This window comes from Lethenteron reissneri, chromosome 45 (assembly GCF_015708825.2).
Source record: "Lethenteron reissneri isolate LAM-NWPU_2019-01 chromosome 45, ASM1570882v1, whole genome shotgun sequence".
In the NCBI taxonomy this organism is placed as follows: domain Eukaryota; kingdom Metazoa; phylum Chordata; class Hyperoartia; order Petromyzontiformes; family Petromyzontidae; genus Lethenteron; species Lethenteron reissneri.
The window spans coordinates 5543198-5559292 of NC_083823.1; the positions used below are offsets into that span (position 1 = coordinate 5543198).

Consider the following 16095-nt stretch of genomic DNA (forward strand, 5'->3'; position numbering starts at 1 on the left):
TGTATTGAGCGAAACACAAGTTTACGCTGAGAATTCCGCAAGACTACCCGTGTGCGCGTCTTCAATCTTTCGTTTCGCAGAGGCTGCATGATCCACGGTGACGAGTCTACCGGCAGATTCGTTTGGCCCTTGTAAGGGCCGTTCATACTCAAACCATCGTTGTCTTCCCTCACCAAGAGGTCGTTTTAGTGACGTTCAGTTGCTGATGATTTGTTGTTTTGTTTTACACTTGAGGAGACGACCTACATGCATGCCGTGTCATCTTCCCCACATCCCCCCCACCATGTCTGCTCTATGCAAAAGGCTCTCACCTGAACCACTGAATATTTGTATGCGGCATGGACTCCAGGATGTAGTCCCATCGTGATGCCCAACGGATGTTGTCGTTTTTCTAAAACAAAAAAAATCAGTTATTTCAGAATGTTTCTTATGAAGAATCACCTGGAATGAACCCAATCTGGTGAGATCTCAGAAGCAAAGCGAAGTTGTATGTGTGTTGAACTTGTTTTGCCTGGAAGGTGCTTGGATGGGCAACCACAACCAGGCGTTAAGAGCTACGGGCGATATATTCGGGGCAGCATAAGTTAGTGCAGCAAAATCCATTGCTGTGACATACTTCTATGCTCCCAAGTCTGTTCCCTGTCTCTAAATTGCAAGCAAAATGCACAAAATACCAACAATCATGAACCTGATGAAGGCAATTAGTAGAGTTTTGATTTACTTATTGGCTCGCGTTGACTACATTAGCTCCGTGTTGTTTCACCAAAAAAAAAGAACAAGCTGCTATGTATTCACTGCATAAGGGTATCACATCAATTCACTCAATTGGGATAAAACATCTCGATCATCCCTCCATACGGATAGACTCATGCACATTTGCAAGTCAGATCACATTGTGCCCACAGGGACAGCTGCCACATGTGTTTAGTTACCTTTGTCTCCAAAATGCTGACGATTACACACCATATCAGGTTCTAATTGAAGGCTGCGCCGATGCTGGCCAAGAGCGGGAATCGAACGCAGATAGCCAGGTTTGTAGTGCAGTGTGCTAACCACAACACTACTACTCCCCAGTCAGTGTTACACATTACACTATAACCTTAATTAAATGAAAGCAATCAAGATAAAATGATGCCGATCTAAAACTGACAATGAATTCTATAAAAACCACACACATGGGGCACTTCTCTTCCCACCCATTATTGCAATCTGTGCACAAGTGACATGCAATCAAACATAACACCTTTACACAAATCTGCCCGAGTACATTGGCCAATTTGTTCGTTTTGTTTTCAATTAATTTTAATCATCCCCAACCGCAAATCAAAGCGACAAACAAAAGGAGCAGTCACCTGGAAGGTGATGGAATATGTGTAGGTAATCTTGACATCTTCCTTAAATTCAACAGGGATATCCATGGGATCTGAAGATGTGCAGTCGGGTTTCCCAGTCGCATGCTTGAAACTGTAAAAACAATATAATATTTAATAAATAATATATACACCGTCAACGAACCAATTGTACAGCCGTCATAGGAGAATTCTTTCAGACAGTACGTAGGTAACCGTGCTAATCAGAAGTACGGGAGGACAACCAAAAACAAAAGCAGTTCTAAAGAAATTAGTTATCAATCTGGATCTAAAAGTGCATAGCTCCAGTGGCTTCCTAATATCAGAAGGAACAGCATTCCAGACGGACGCAGCACATTTGAAAGCACACAATGCGGTGATAGTCTTTGTTCAATGGCCAGCCAAAAGCCGCTGCGAGGATGACTGGAGTTCGCGTGATGGTTTATGCTCCTTGACGAGATCGGCAAGTTATTTGGTTAATTTGTGGCAAGCACATTATGTGTAATGAGTGCAACCTTAAAATATATTCGTTCGGCAACCGGAAGCCAATGTAGCTTGGCGAGCACTGGACAGACACGGTCAGATCTTGCAGGACCCATCACGACACGTGCCAGAAAATATTGTACACCCTGCAGCTTGGTAATGTTTTTTGCCAGACATCCTGTAGTGAGTTGCAATAATTCAGCCTTGTAAATACTATGCTACAGGCCACTGTATTTGCTAAGTCACAACTCAAGTGGTAAAATGTGCTGTAGAGCCGATATAAAATGGCACGGGAAACATAATAATAATAGGGCCACACCCAATCCAAGGACTCTTTTTTAGTAGGGTCCCACAGCTTTGAGTTGGGTTCGTGCGTCGCACTAACGCCTCCCACCCACACCACCCACGCCTCCACCCTGGGCTGTATATCCCACGCAAACGCACGGGCAGTGCAAGACTAAAATGAAAAACATCTGACCTTCTGGGCTCCAGCTTTGCAGTAACCAGCCTGGACTCTTGTGAATGCTCAGCATCGCCACTGTGATAGAGGATTGTGATGTCCACGTGATTGAAGATGTAGTAAGTATTGGGCTTGTTGAAAGCTTCCTGTCACACCGAGAAAAAGAAGCCGTGGAGAAATATAAATAAGCGTCCGATTCAAATTATTCGAACGAAAATTGCACGAAAGAAAAATGGAAAAATATATATTCAAGGAAATAGTACTGCGGATGTTCGCTTTGGACTGATGTGAGATTTAAACTTTGCATTGTCACAAGATGAAGAACCCATTCGGATCTCTCGCAAAACAGCAGCAGAACCCTTCGTGTGATGAGAATGGCCCACAAAAGTGTATATCACAGATCTACTTACAGAGAAACCTTCTCAAGTGATCTCTGGTCCACACAGGAGCACCTTCCTACCTTTCCACTGAATTTAATGTTCATCGCATGATAAGCGTCACACTGATATTTAAATCGCATCACTGGAATATAACCAAATTAAGTGTAGAACCAAATGTATTTATGATTTTATTTTTGTGTGTGTGTGCGCACTATGTATGTATGTATGTCGAAAGTATTTCGCACCGTACGTAGCCAACCGCTCTAATAGGAAGTGCGGGGGACAACAAACTAAACACAAAAATCAGTTCGAAAGAAATGAGTTTTTCAATCTACATTTAAAAGTGCTCCAGTGGCTTCCTAATATCGGAAGAACGTTCTAGACGGCCACAGAAGCGCACCTGAAAGCACGCGATGCAGTGACCATCTTTGTTGGATTTGTTACCCAAAATGTTCGATGGTTAGCATCATTGGTGCCACCTCAAGGGACCGGGGCCCAATGACAGGTGGCAGTCAGGTTTCAGAAACAGGAACTCACACCTATGCAAACTCATCTATCCCACCCTGAACTGGGTCATCATACTTACGTTGATGACGCAGGCATCCCTTTGTTCACCTTCCGCCGACACGAGGCAGCCCACGGGGAAACCTGGATTGCAAAACTTCTTTGCGCCCTCCACTTCGTAGCACCACGTAACTGGCATGTTGTCTATGATCCTGCAAAGGGAGCCAATGTGAAGCATCTTTCAACACCTTGCTTAGCCATGCTGAGTTTTACTTGTTCGTATTTTCAGCGCTGTTGGGCTGGTACTGGACAACTTGATCTGTCATTAACGTGTCAGGATAATGGTACTTCTTCAAAGCACATAGAGGCCAGAGAAATAGAGTGGACGAGAAGGGTTGGAGACTACTTTACACCATGGGGCCAGATGAGAATTACTTTAAAACAAACATTTCTGATGTCCAGCTTTTAAAAAGGTACATGCATAGTTAAACAACCCATACCTTTGTGGTCAGAGACAAATACTTAAATGTTCAAAGAAGTATTCCTAAAATAAAATCATTTGTATGAAAAGTAAACGTTTACAATGTCGCTGGCACAGATCACTGTGGTAATATTTGTTCTTGTGAGGACTTAGTACCGAATAAATATCTGAATTATCATTAGTTACTATCAGCTCTTGCCAATCTGCTGCTGGATTAGGGATTTCCCCAAACTGCGTAATCTACGGGGGTTGCGAGACCATATTTCACCATGCTAGTCTATGCACAAAGACGACAAGAACCCGCACTGACCAAAGTGGCGAAGTATGGTAAAAAAAAGCCTTGCGACTCACCAAAGAATGGTAAGGCCTTCATACAGCAGTGGAATGACAAATGTGTGATACGTGTTCAAGTTAAGTATTACAATGCCTTTAAATGCTTTTCAGTCATGGGAGCTGTTTTTATTATACTTCACCATGATGGTCAGTGGTAGGTCAGTGAAGGTAGGGGTCAGGACTGGTTCAGATATCACTTGCCAATCATATTAGCCGTCACCGGTAATCCAACACAGGTGGCCAGTTCATACCACAGCGTGCGAACCGAACCTTCTGGGTCCAGCTGCCACCCTTGGCTATTTGGATTTGATAAATTAGTTTTGTTGAAAATATTATAGTCTAATTTGAATTACAGAGTATAAACAAAACATCTCTTTGTACAGTTTTGTCAGTTCCAATAGGATACCTTATTTACTGCATATGAGAGAGTAAAAACGAGACGGGTAGTACAAATTAGTTAAAGAGATGGGACAATATGAATACAGACAAGACAAAAATAATCAACTCTAACATTGAATCAGGAGCGGCCGAATTGCGACAAATCATTTAATCACTTGTAGGGCAGGGTGGGGAGGGGGGTGAATTATTCTATGGATAATTGTAAAAAACTGGAAAATTAAGACAGTAGTGTTGTTTAGCAAGATGGTGAAACTCCCAGGTGCACCAGTCGGTTGGGATATGCATAGCGACGCACGTCACAAAGGAATGCAACGCCCTCTCGCTCAGACAATGGCCAGAGAGCTCACCAGTGGTTCTGGTAGTTGAGTTGCATGGCTCTCTTCAGAAAGTCCAGCTTTGCTTGGTCTTCTGTGTTTTTAACGCTGTAGACCTTAGTGTCGCACACCTTTCTCGCACGTTTTCTCAGCTTTGAAGGAGATCTGATCGCACGGTCGTAAAATGAAATAACATAACAAAATGCCACTGTGGTCTTTTTTTCGACGCTCTGCTGCTGAAGGCCATGACACGCTCGCGACATTTTAGGGCAATCATCAGCTATCGCTACCTCCAATAGTTGCCACGCCATCTTCTGTCACAAATAAAACTAGATGCCCAATTGTTTTGAAATAGACCGATCAATTATGCCACTTACGGGGAAGCTAGTTTCATAACTTGTTGTCCACTGTGTTCAGGCGTCATGGAATAAATTTGCCAAGTACCAAAAAAATTTCTGCAAATTACTCAATTTGGATTACACAGCAATGATTGCCCCCTACTGGCAAACTGTCTGCCAGGTACTGAGTCAGGCCAGCTACCACTGGGAGTATGGAATGAAATGTGTAAGTCGCTTATTGCGTTTAAAGCACTCCAATTACTAAACATCAACTCTGTTCTAAACTCTGACCCAAGTGTATTGAGGCCCTGAGTGTTTCCAATTTAAAATAATAATTATACAAGTATTTTCCCAGGAAGGTCCACAGAACTATGTTTTTTTTTCAGAAGCGACTTGGCCACAAATGATAGCTCAACTAATTGGCTTATCACACGGAAATGTATCCAAATACTCGAAACGCATGTTTCTAACATTGTCACTCTTGCGTACATGTGATAAGCAATCTATACCAGGGAATGTTGGAGATTCTTACCGTTGTCACAGCATTTCAAAGGCACATTCAGAAATACTCGAGTACAGATCTCATAAGTTCAAGTTCATGCAACTTGTGAAATCTTTACAAAAACACAAGCAATCCAAAGGTGTACTAAATTAAGTCTATGTTCACCAATTACCCAAATATTTCTTCTATCGTGCAATGTAAATGTAGGACCGTAAATCCGGAAGAGTCCCACAACTGACAGGTTCACGGAACAAAATATATCAATGTCATGTGTGTACTGTAGTGTAGCATGTGCAACCGATGGATTTAAACCCACTTGAAAAATCTAGGCTGGCTTTATTTTCACAGACATAACACGGAAAGCCTACGAGTGATGGATATTTTGATTTGCTTCCTTTTAAGATGTACGTGATCAAGAGGTACAGTCTGTTTAAAGGGAGAGTGGTGCCTCTGGGACAGAAGCTGGAACAAAGCACAACCTCAGATTAAAATGATCCCCCTTTGAAGAGTTCACAAGAAAGCACCATGGGAGAGTATTGGGTTTCTCTTTCTTGTTGCCTTTTACGATTCATATTCCCCCAAATCCTGCCAGAAATATTTCCGAGTAGGTTTTACAGTTCTGTTGACATTGCCTACGAGTGAAGCCCCAGACAGTTACTAGGGCTGAGTGGGGGTGGGCTTTACGGTACACACGCCATGTCCAGCCATGTCCAACTGGGCGCTTTCTAAAACCCACACACGTTATGTTGTAACAGTGGGTCCAATGAACACAATGAGCACTAACAACCAGGAATGCGAATGCTTCCGCATTGCAAAGTAAATGCTAGTGCAACGGGATGACCAAAGTCTGTGCCCGAATGTGGTTGGATATTAAAGATATTATATGTCAGTTTTTTTCATGAATAATGTTGAATACATTTACCAGTCAATCGTCTGAATAAAACATGTTTATGCGTCATGTTTGTAATAGGAGTTGCAAATGCTGACATAACGTGAACTTTTGAAGTGCGGTTACATTTCTATTGGGAGGCAATTTCATTCTACGTGATGTTATTTGTAGTACAATGGATTCGGATTGCGAAAACCACAGTGCTTGCTTACTATAATACAATATCTAACAATGCTCAGACTCTAGTATAGACATGCTGCAGAGGTTTACAACGGTTGAACAAACATAAAAGTACAGTAAAACCTTGGATTGCGAGCATCGTTCCGGAAACGTGTTTGTAATCCAAAGCACTCGTATATATCAGTTGTGATGACGTGACGCTCGGCAGACAAAGCGTATACACGTACTACTCGTATTGCAAGATCTCGCTCGTTTATCAAATTAATATGTATTTACATTTTTTGCTCGTCTTGCAAAACACTCGCAGAACAAGTTACTCGCAATCCAAGGTTTTACTGTACATGACAATACATACCGTCACGCTTGCAAATCCTTGATGTGATGCGTTCCACCTTATCATTGTCCTAAATTACGGTTTCGAAATCTATTTAACATCTCACTCACCGAGTATGGGGACGGCTCAATCCGCTCTCCGAAAAGAACCTGCCCCAAGTTCTCTGAAGGTCGCTTTTTTCCTTCTGCTTGGCAGAAGTCGAAGCTGTGGAAGACCGCCGTCAAAAATTCGACCCCTCATGCAAAGGCACTGAACTAATATGTACAGACAGTATTTCGTTTCTTGTCAAACACAGACTTGTCTCGTAGCTGTTGAATTTAGATTATTTATTGGCCTTTTCCCAAAAATGTCATGTCATAGATGAAGAATCCATTAAAATATCTAGCAGAGCAGTGCAACCGCTTGTGTTAGAGGAAGGCCCACAAAAGCAGATATCACAGAGCTACCTCCGAGTGCCTTTGAAGTAACCTCTGGTCCACACAGTAGGTTTAAAGCCCTTTCTTACTCACCATGCCACTATCAGTAATGTTTATCAAATGACAGTCAAAATATTTTTTAAACGAGCTGGAATTTTGCCAAATGCTGCTTATTCTACAAGTGCCACCATGGACAACAATTGTCTCTCTATAGATATTAATGTAGTAGTAGGTTTTTACCCTTTTAAACTGGTACAAAACTGACACATTTATTCAAGGCATCATGTTTGCAATAACCACCACACAAGTAGTCAAAAAAGCAAACAAAAAGAAGCAACTCTGATAATGATAATAATATGCACTGTCCTTGAAGTTGATTGGTCCACACCCGAGACGGCTTTCTTTGAGCCTAGTCACCATTGGTGTTGGACCAGATGACACCAGAAGGCGTACAACTCAAACAGTGCAATATCAGTCTTGAGAGCTCGGAGTAAGCAGAGATCTCATAGTGATATTAATGTAATTATCGCAAAATACATTCCAGGGTTCTACTTAAGCGAAACATTCCAATGACAGTAATACGTGTCAGTGACCAGATGAGAGCTGTTGGCTTGCCTTCACTCTCACAACTACAGTCGTGGCAGATAAGTCAACCATTAGGTGACAGTTGATTCTTTACAAGCAAAGTGTTGTGTTTCACTGTGTCGACTAAATTAAAGGTTTACTTTAGCCTATCTCACCCTTGTAACACAAGCGCTTCTAGCTCAAGCAACACAGCATAATCTACAGCTTGGGTGGGAAACCATTTTCAAACTGAGGGCTAAACAAGACAAAAAATGCAATTGGCAGGACACTCATTAACACACGCCATTGCGTTATCGTAATTAGAGCTCACTGATAAAGGATTGTGATGCCCGCACCCATTGTTTTCTTACCAACATGTTGATTTCCGGTTTACGTTTGGGAGTAAGACAGCTAAGATCCTTCCAATGATGAATAAATATTATTTGCGGGACGTTTATAAGTAGGGCCTCATGTTCCTGTAGGCCCTATTGTATAATTACAATGTAGTCCACGTGGCATTTCTTGGGTCTCACTGTTGCCCATGTGATCGTTGCTGTAAATTTATCTAGCATTGTTGTGATGACATTTACACATATTTAAAAACAGTAACCAACCAGGCAGCTGCCTGACTGATCAAACAGGGTTCTCAAGTGTGGCGAGTTTAAATTCTCCGCCCAGTCAATATGACTGCCAAAAATCCAATCACATTCGATTTGGAACCGCACTTAGTTTGGCAAAAATTCAGCTCCGAGAATTAAATATTGGGTTGACTGCCATGTGGAAAAGATGACTCTCACTGCAAAGCGGATGAGAAAGTACTGTCCTCTACAGTCTGGACCAGAAGTCACTTGAAGGGACCTGAAGTGGTGGGTCCATTCTCCAATACTACTGGACATCTGTGAAAAAGAGCTTTATTATAAGTCATTGGATTCCTCCAGTCGAAATAAAGATTGATTCTGATTCCGGTTGAACTGCTCTCAAAAGATGTGAATGAACATGACGCCGACAACACAATCGGGATAAACATAGGGAGAAATAAAAACAATAAGAAAAAACTATCCTCATTAATGTTTGATTATTGTGCAAAACGATACTTCATATCGAGGAAAGCAGGTTCTCTCAACCTCTGATCGACACAACTGTCTTTAAAGCCAGTCGATTCACAATGATAACAGCAGGTGACTTGAATTGTGGTTAGCAGTATACCGTATAAAATAAGGTAAATTATACTCACGCATTGTATTCATAGGGAAGAACAGATTCCACTGAATCCAGTCTGTTCACAAACAGCTCAATGACGGACTGTGTGGGAAGAGAAGTATTTTTTGTAGCAAGTGATGAGAATACATAAGTTTGACATTTGTAACAACCAATCAATACATTTGCAGTTTTATACTTTTATCATGTATAACGAATTTCGATTTAAAGCTTTCGTGACTGCAGGGATTCATCTTGGTTCTTTCGGTAAAGTCACGTAGAAGGGAAGTAATAAAATAATAAAAATATTACTTCCCTTCTACGTGACTTTACCGAAAGAACCAAGATGTATAACGAATGTTACATATTTAGATAATCGTATCAAATGTATGGCTCTGCTTCCGTGATACAAACAGGGTGCTTGACAATGAAATGATTAACAAGATACGGAATAAGATAAATACAAAAGCTAACAGGATACAGCGAGGCATGAGAACAATACGGTTTTAGAAATAAGAGCAAGGAAACATAAAGATGAGGGTTTGGTAAGGGGATTGCATAAAGGCTTGCCGCTTATAAAAAGAAATGCCATGCCTCAAAATGTGTACTTTTCCTTAAGAGTAAGTCAACACGTGATTATTAATACATTGATATCCTGAAGATGACTCTGCAAGTTGTAAAAGATCACGAACACAAGCCGACTCATTGATATTGTGCTTTAAAATGTTTTATAGTCTGTCATTTTTAATCTCCACCTTATCTCTCCATACGATGTCAATACTACCCTTTACGGAAATAATTTGACAAACCACAATCGTGCCGAAGCAGGTTTTCATTATAATTATTACACGCTTTTATTTAACTCACTCCGTCTGTTGTCGTATCGTTAAAAAATCTTGTAACTCAATTTTTACCCACTTCCCAATGTGCTATCGACTACAAACTTGGTATACTTATGTCATACTGATGACAAGACTATATTCTATCATTAAAACATTTTCAAATGCATATTTTTATTCATTTTAGACGCTTTTATTTAACTTACTCTGTTGTCGTATCCTCAAATCTTGTAACTCAATTTCAACCGTCTTCCCAAAGTCGTATAGACTGCAAACTTGGTATAGGTATCCCATACTGATGACAATACTATATTCTATCATGATAATTTTAAAACATATATTTTGAAACAATATTTTTGACGGGTCTAATTGTCCACGCTCAACTAACGTTGCCTGTAAATCACCACGGGGTCCCTTACGCTATGGCAAGCTACGGGGCCACTTCCTGGAGTCGTGGAGTTCTGCCATTACGAGTATGGTACATTTCATTAAAGCGTGCTGTTTTAAAAAAAAAGTATTTTAAATATTTGTTTAAGAGTAGAGCATATACTCAACGTGCTGGCCACTCAAACCACTGTAAACCAAAAAAGACACGTGCCTTTTAATAAGTCTTAGCATTTTTTATTTACAAACTCACCTTTCAAGTAACTCGAGAACATTTCAAGGCATTAAGCCTTAAGAAAAAAATAGTTAACCTTCTGGCTGACATTATGCAAATGTATTACCTAACTTGGTGAATGCTTTACATCATTAAGAGTGAAAGCGAAGCACTGCATCCTTCCTCTTCAATATGGGGTATAATATTCACAGAGACAATAGACAAATAATTTGGCCACTTGTCACACATCCTTTTCGTCGGGAATACGAGGTCAGGTGACGTGTCCACTTTAACTTCCAACCATTTTAAAACGTAAACAAGACAACACGCATTTAGCATTGGCTGTTCACGTAAACTAAAACAAGATACTGAACAAACATTGTATGGTAGTAGCAGTAGAGGTTAAAGGAAAATCGTTCCACTTAGGGGTTTAATTATACCAGGGATACCCTATTATTCCAGTAACAGACGGTGATAGGTTCAATTCTTCAATCGGATAACACGAAACACAGGTGGAAAAAGTTTAACCTCTGTTCCCACGTGTGCCGCTGGACTGGAGGTGACGCCCGGGGGCGAGTGACATCATCGGCCTATCAACTTGAACGTGCCGTCAGGGCAGCTACCATTATTAAAAGTGGCCCGAGTAATCGACCAGTGAATACGGTACTGTATAGTCAAATACAATTGTTATCGATCAGTCCACTCCATCGACTCATCGTCCCGGCCCGAGTTGAATGATGCCAACCGAGGGCGCAATGTGCACTTTAACTTCCTGTTCATGTTGACAAAAGCCATCGAACGACCTTAGAAAACTACGGCAATTACAGGGAAGCTTTGAAACCACGTCGCAAAGATAAGTGCCGCTTTCTGAGAAGCCTAAATTGTTCTGTACAGTGGAGTTATCCCCAGAGGTGGGACAAAGTCATTGTTATGCAAGTCCAAGTCGAGTCTCAAGTCATCAAATTCATGACTCGAGTCCAAGTCACATGACTCGAGTCCACACCTCTGGTTATCCCTGCCGTAAAATAAATGGAATTTGCACCACTGGCTTAGAGACACGGTGAACGACCCGCATTGACCAGCGTGGTGCAGTATTGGTCCTGTAAAAGCATGGGCACTCATGTCAATCTACTGCTGGATTGTGAAGTCGGGGAGCATACACGTGGGCGCATAGATGTACATACAACGCAGAAATATGGATCTTGCTCTCTGCTGCCCAGCGGTCTACAACACCTGTAGTGCAAGGTCTATGCCCATCCAAGCCTCTACCCAGGCTCAAGCCTTATAGATCTGACGCGTTCGAGCGTTTGTGTGTAATTTAGTCAGATAATGATCACGTTGTAATACTTGATAAACACGTGTGTCTTATATCCTAATCGTCGTCATTATCACCAGCAGCAATCGGTACAATGCACTGCTTGTTAAATGCCTCTCAACAAGGCGTTGTCATGACTCGCCACCCTGCGATGCAAATACGTCTATCTTATTACACTGTATCTTAATACTATACAGTACTGCGAACTGTCCACTAGTGTAGGATCCCTGCTTATGTAGGAAATGCTGAATATACAGCGTTAGTATACGCATAGGCACACTGAACATGTCTCTCAATGTGAACATATCTACAGCGTACGTACATCAATTTAAAGTTACGAACCGGCGGCACGTCATTCATACCGTTCTAAGGACGGATCAGAGTTTAATTTCCACCCCGTGCGGAATAACATCAGAAGCGGCGTCAACTTCACCAAACCGCACATGACCAGTGAGGTGAAGTATGGTCAAAACAACCGCTCACACGACCTTTACGGCGTGGTTGAGGCCCTAATCCGACAGCGGATTGACCGTATTCACACACTGTAGTAGTGGCGTGACCAGGCAGCTATTGCCGAGCGCCTAACCACGACTTCTAATTCTCTTTCATAAAATAATACATTTTTTTTACGAAAGGGCCAAACCAGGCCGAGGCTTTTCCCGCTTTTCCTAGAACACTTTACCGGGCAAGTGTCGCTCTTGCTCTCCTCCGGGCAGAAGCTGACGGGCGCCAGGCCAGGCAGGTAGAACCCGGCGGAAAACCCGCTCAAGGTGACGAAAGTGAGAACAGAAGCAACAGACATCTTTCCCATTCCCCTCGAGACAGACGGATGACAAAAAAATTAAACGAATTTAAAGTTGCGACCGAGTCTCGGCGCCAGGACTTCCTATGCGGTCCACGTCAGCCACCCCCGAGGCGATTACATTCCGCAGTTCGCATGAGCGCGGCTCGCCACTTTGGCGGCTCGTCATTGGTCAGTGGGCGTCCAACACGACAGCACGCAGCGCTCCTATTGGTGCAGTCGCCGCCGGCGCGCGAATGAAGTGGCAAATATAATCCCCCCTCTCTACCCCGCCTTCACCTGAGCGGGATAGGGCGCGGTCAGAGGCGTGGTTTGGTTTTGCAGGTGATAGGGGAAGAGCCAATCAGCGTGAGGCGACACGTGATTGACACCTCTTCGATTATACTGGTAGGAACGAAGTGGACCAGACCACCAATAGATTAATGTGTCCGTCCGTGGGAGGGGTGGTGTTGAGGGTGGTGTTGGAAATGAAAGACTACGAGTCTTTAAATCTCACAGCGTTTCTTGTCAAAACAAACACTTTTAATTAACGTTACACTAGAATACAGTAATTTTTTCTTTAACTCCTCTATACCCGGTCGATATCTCTGTACCGGTACTAAGTATTATTCCTACCAGCCCACCCCGCAGGGTCCTGTTTGTGCTGTCAAGGATAAGAGACACCATAGAGCAGCGGTCGGGAACCTATGGCTCGCGAGCCATATATGGCTCTTCTGGTGACGGCATATGGGCTCCAAGACAATTTTGAGTTGAAAAAAAAAATACAAAAATCAGTTTGGAACTGATTTTAAAATACTTATGATTTGGCTTAATAATACTGTGTCATTTTAAAGTAAACAGAAATTAGTTTTGAAGATAAATGTCACGGGTCACGGGGCCTCAACGCCTGCATGAAGCTCAACCTCACCACGTACGAACCAGACTACAAGGCCATCAGCAAAACCATGCAGCACCAGAAGTCGCATTAAAAGTGATACATATTTAATGTATTATACGTTAAAAATACTATATGGCTCTCAATGCAATATATTTATAAATATTTGGCTTTAATGGCTCTCCCAGTCAAAAAGGTTCCCGACCCCTGCCATAGACTTTACATAGGACTCATATTCTTAGGTTTTTTCGGTAAAGTCACGTAGGTAAAAAAATTAAATTAATAAAAGTAAAATAAAGTAAAAAATCACGACGTTTCGGAGGCAACACAAGCTTCCGTCTTCAGGTGGAACATAATAAAGGCTCAGTCTTTTGTTATGCAGTCTATTCATAGTCTCAAACAGCACCTTAACATAATAATAAAAGTGGGCCATTCCTGCCCCTTCCCCCCCCCTCAACCATTATATATACGGAGTGGTATCTCCTGTAATCTCTCATTTACTTGATACAACTGTCGGGCTGTGACGGTTCCACCTGAAGACGGAAGCTTGTGTTGCCTCCGAAACGTCGTGATTTTTATTTTATTTTACTTTTATTAATTTTAATTTTTTACCTACGTGACTTTACCGAAAAAACCTAAGAATATGAATCCTTGCAGTCACGAAAGCTTCAAATCTAGAATTTACATAGGACCCATTGACTTACATAAGACACACAGACTTACATTGGACCCAGATAATTACATAGGCTTACATATAATCCATGTAAATATAAGAATTATAGATTTACATGGCACCCATAGACTTACATAAGACACACAGACTTACATAGGACCCAGATAATTACATAGACTTAAATATAATCCATATAAATATAAGAATTATAGATTTACATGGCTCCCATAGACTTACATAGGGCACGGGGACTTAGATAAGATCCAGATAATCACATAGACTTACATATAACCAATATAAATTTAAGAATTATAGATTTACATGGCTCCCATAGACTTACATAGGGCCCAGATAATCACATAGACTTATATATAACCCATATACATTTAAGAGATAAAGATGTACATGGCACCCATAGACTTACATACGGCACACAGATTTGCATATAACTCATAGATTTGCATAGCACCCATAGACTTACATAGGACACACAGGCTTACATAGGACCAAGATAATGACATACTGTAGACTTACATAGGACACGTACACTTACGCATGTATGCTGAACTTCTTTCGCACCGGACGTAGCTAACCATGCCAATCGGAGGTGCGGTGGGAGGACAACAAACTAAACACAAAAACAGTTCTTAAAAAATTCGTTTTCCATAGACTTACATATAGGTCAGCTGAGCAGGAAATCTGTTCCGATTGATACCCGAGACACGGGCAAGTCCACATTTAGAAATATGCATTGAGATTATTTAGATTATTTTGGTGCTATAAATGTCCAAATGATGGGCCACTTTGTTGAGCTATCATTTGTGGCCAGGTTGCATCTGAAAAAAAAGTTAATTCCTCACTGGACTTTGCCTGGTAGGATGGGGCTGGTTTAGTTTCGTTTGTATGTGTTTGGGTGATTTTTTTTATCTTTCTTGTACTTCGCACTACTATCACGTGATTGTATTGTTTGTTGTTGTAGCATTCTCACCCGCCCCTACTAGACATCTGTGAAACAGAGCTTTATAGCTCATCGGATTTCTCCAGTATAAATAAAGATTATGTTTCGGAATTAGTTTACCTTCACACGTCACCAGAGACAAAACACTCCGAGGTGGCGTTTGTTGTCTCATCCTGTATTCGAGAATGGAAGACTGCATCACAGACATACTACATAATTAGTATATTTCAAATTGGTGTGTATATATACATGTCATTAAGTGTTTGCTATTTGTGTGCCATTTGCCACCTTCGATGCCCAGGATGCGCCATTTCAAGGCATTTTGCTGTTGAAATATTTAAAGAAACAATGCGTATAAGTTAAGAAATCAATTCTGGAGACACGCTTTTTCTAAATAGCCTGCAAAAAATGTATTTTTTCACATGTCAATCATGAAAAAACCCATCACATAGCTGGAAAAAAACTCAATATAGTCGGTGAAATAAACAATAATGTAACTGCAATGTTTTATAGAGCAGTCGTTGATGGCCAGGCTGAGACCGTAAATTCACCAAACTTGAGAACCCGGTTTAATCACTGATTTCTTAAGACTCCATTCAACCCTATGATGTCAGCCGCGCCGGCTCAGTGCTCTGACCGCTGAAACACCTGGGTAAGGTACCTCTTAAATCCTGGATACGGTACCTCCTCAACGCTCTGACCGCTGAGACCCCTGGGTGCCGTACCTCTTAAATCCTGAATACGGAACCTCCTCAGTGCTCTGACCGCTGAGACACCTGGGTAAGGTACCTCTTAAATCCTGGATACGGTACCTCCTCAGTGCTCTGACCGCTGAGACACCTGGGTAAGGTACCTCTTAAATCCTGGATACGGTACCTCCTCAGTGCTCTGACCGCTGAGACACCTGGGTAAG

General features: G+C 41.8%; 1 protein-coding gene across 1 annotated transcript in view; it reads right to left on the minus strand.

Moving 5' to 3' along the window:
• The window catches only part of LOC133353931 (transmembrane 9 superfamily member 2-like), a 34392-nt gene extending 21587 nt beyond the window's left edge, over positions 1–12805 (minus strand). The window contains 9 exon segments of the mRNA XM_061570448.1: positions 312–391; positions 1353–1464; positions 2311–2438; positions 3259–3388; positions 4737–4837; positions 4839–4868; positions 7057–7150; positions 9161–9228; positions 12558–12805. Coding sequence (XP_061426432.1) covers positions 312–391; positions 1353–1464; positions 2311–2438; positions 3259–3388; positions 4737–4837; positions 4839–4868; positions 7057–7150; positions 9161–9228; positions 12558–12686 — 872 coding nt within the window. The 5' untranslated portion in view covers positions 12687–12805.
• Between the last annotated feature and the right edge of the window lie 3290 nt (positions 12806–16095).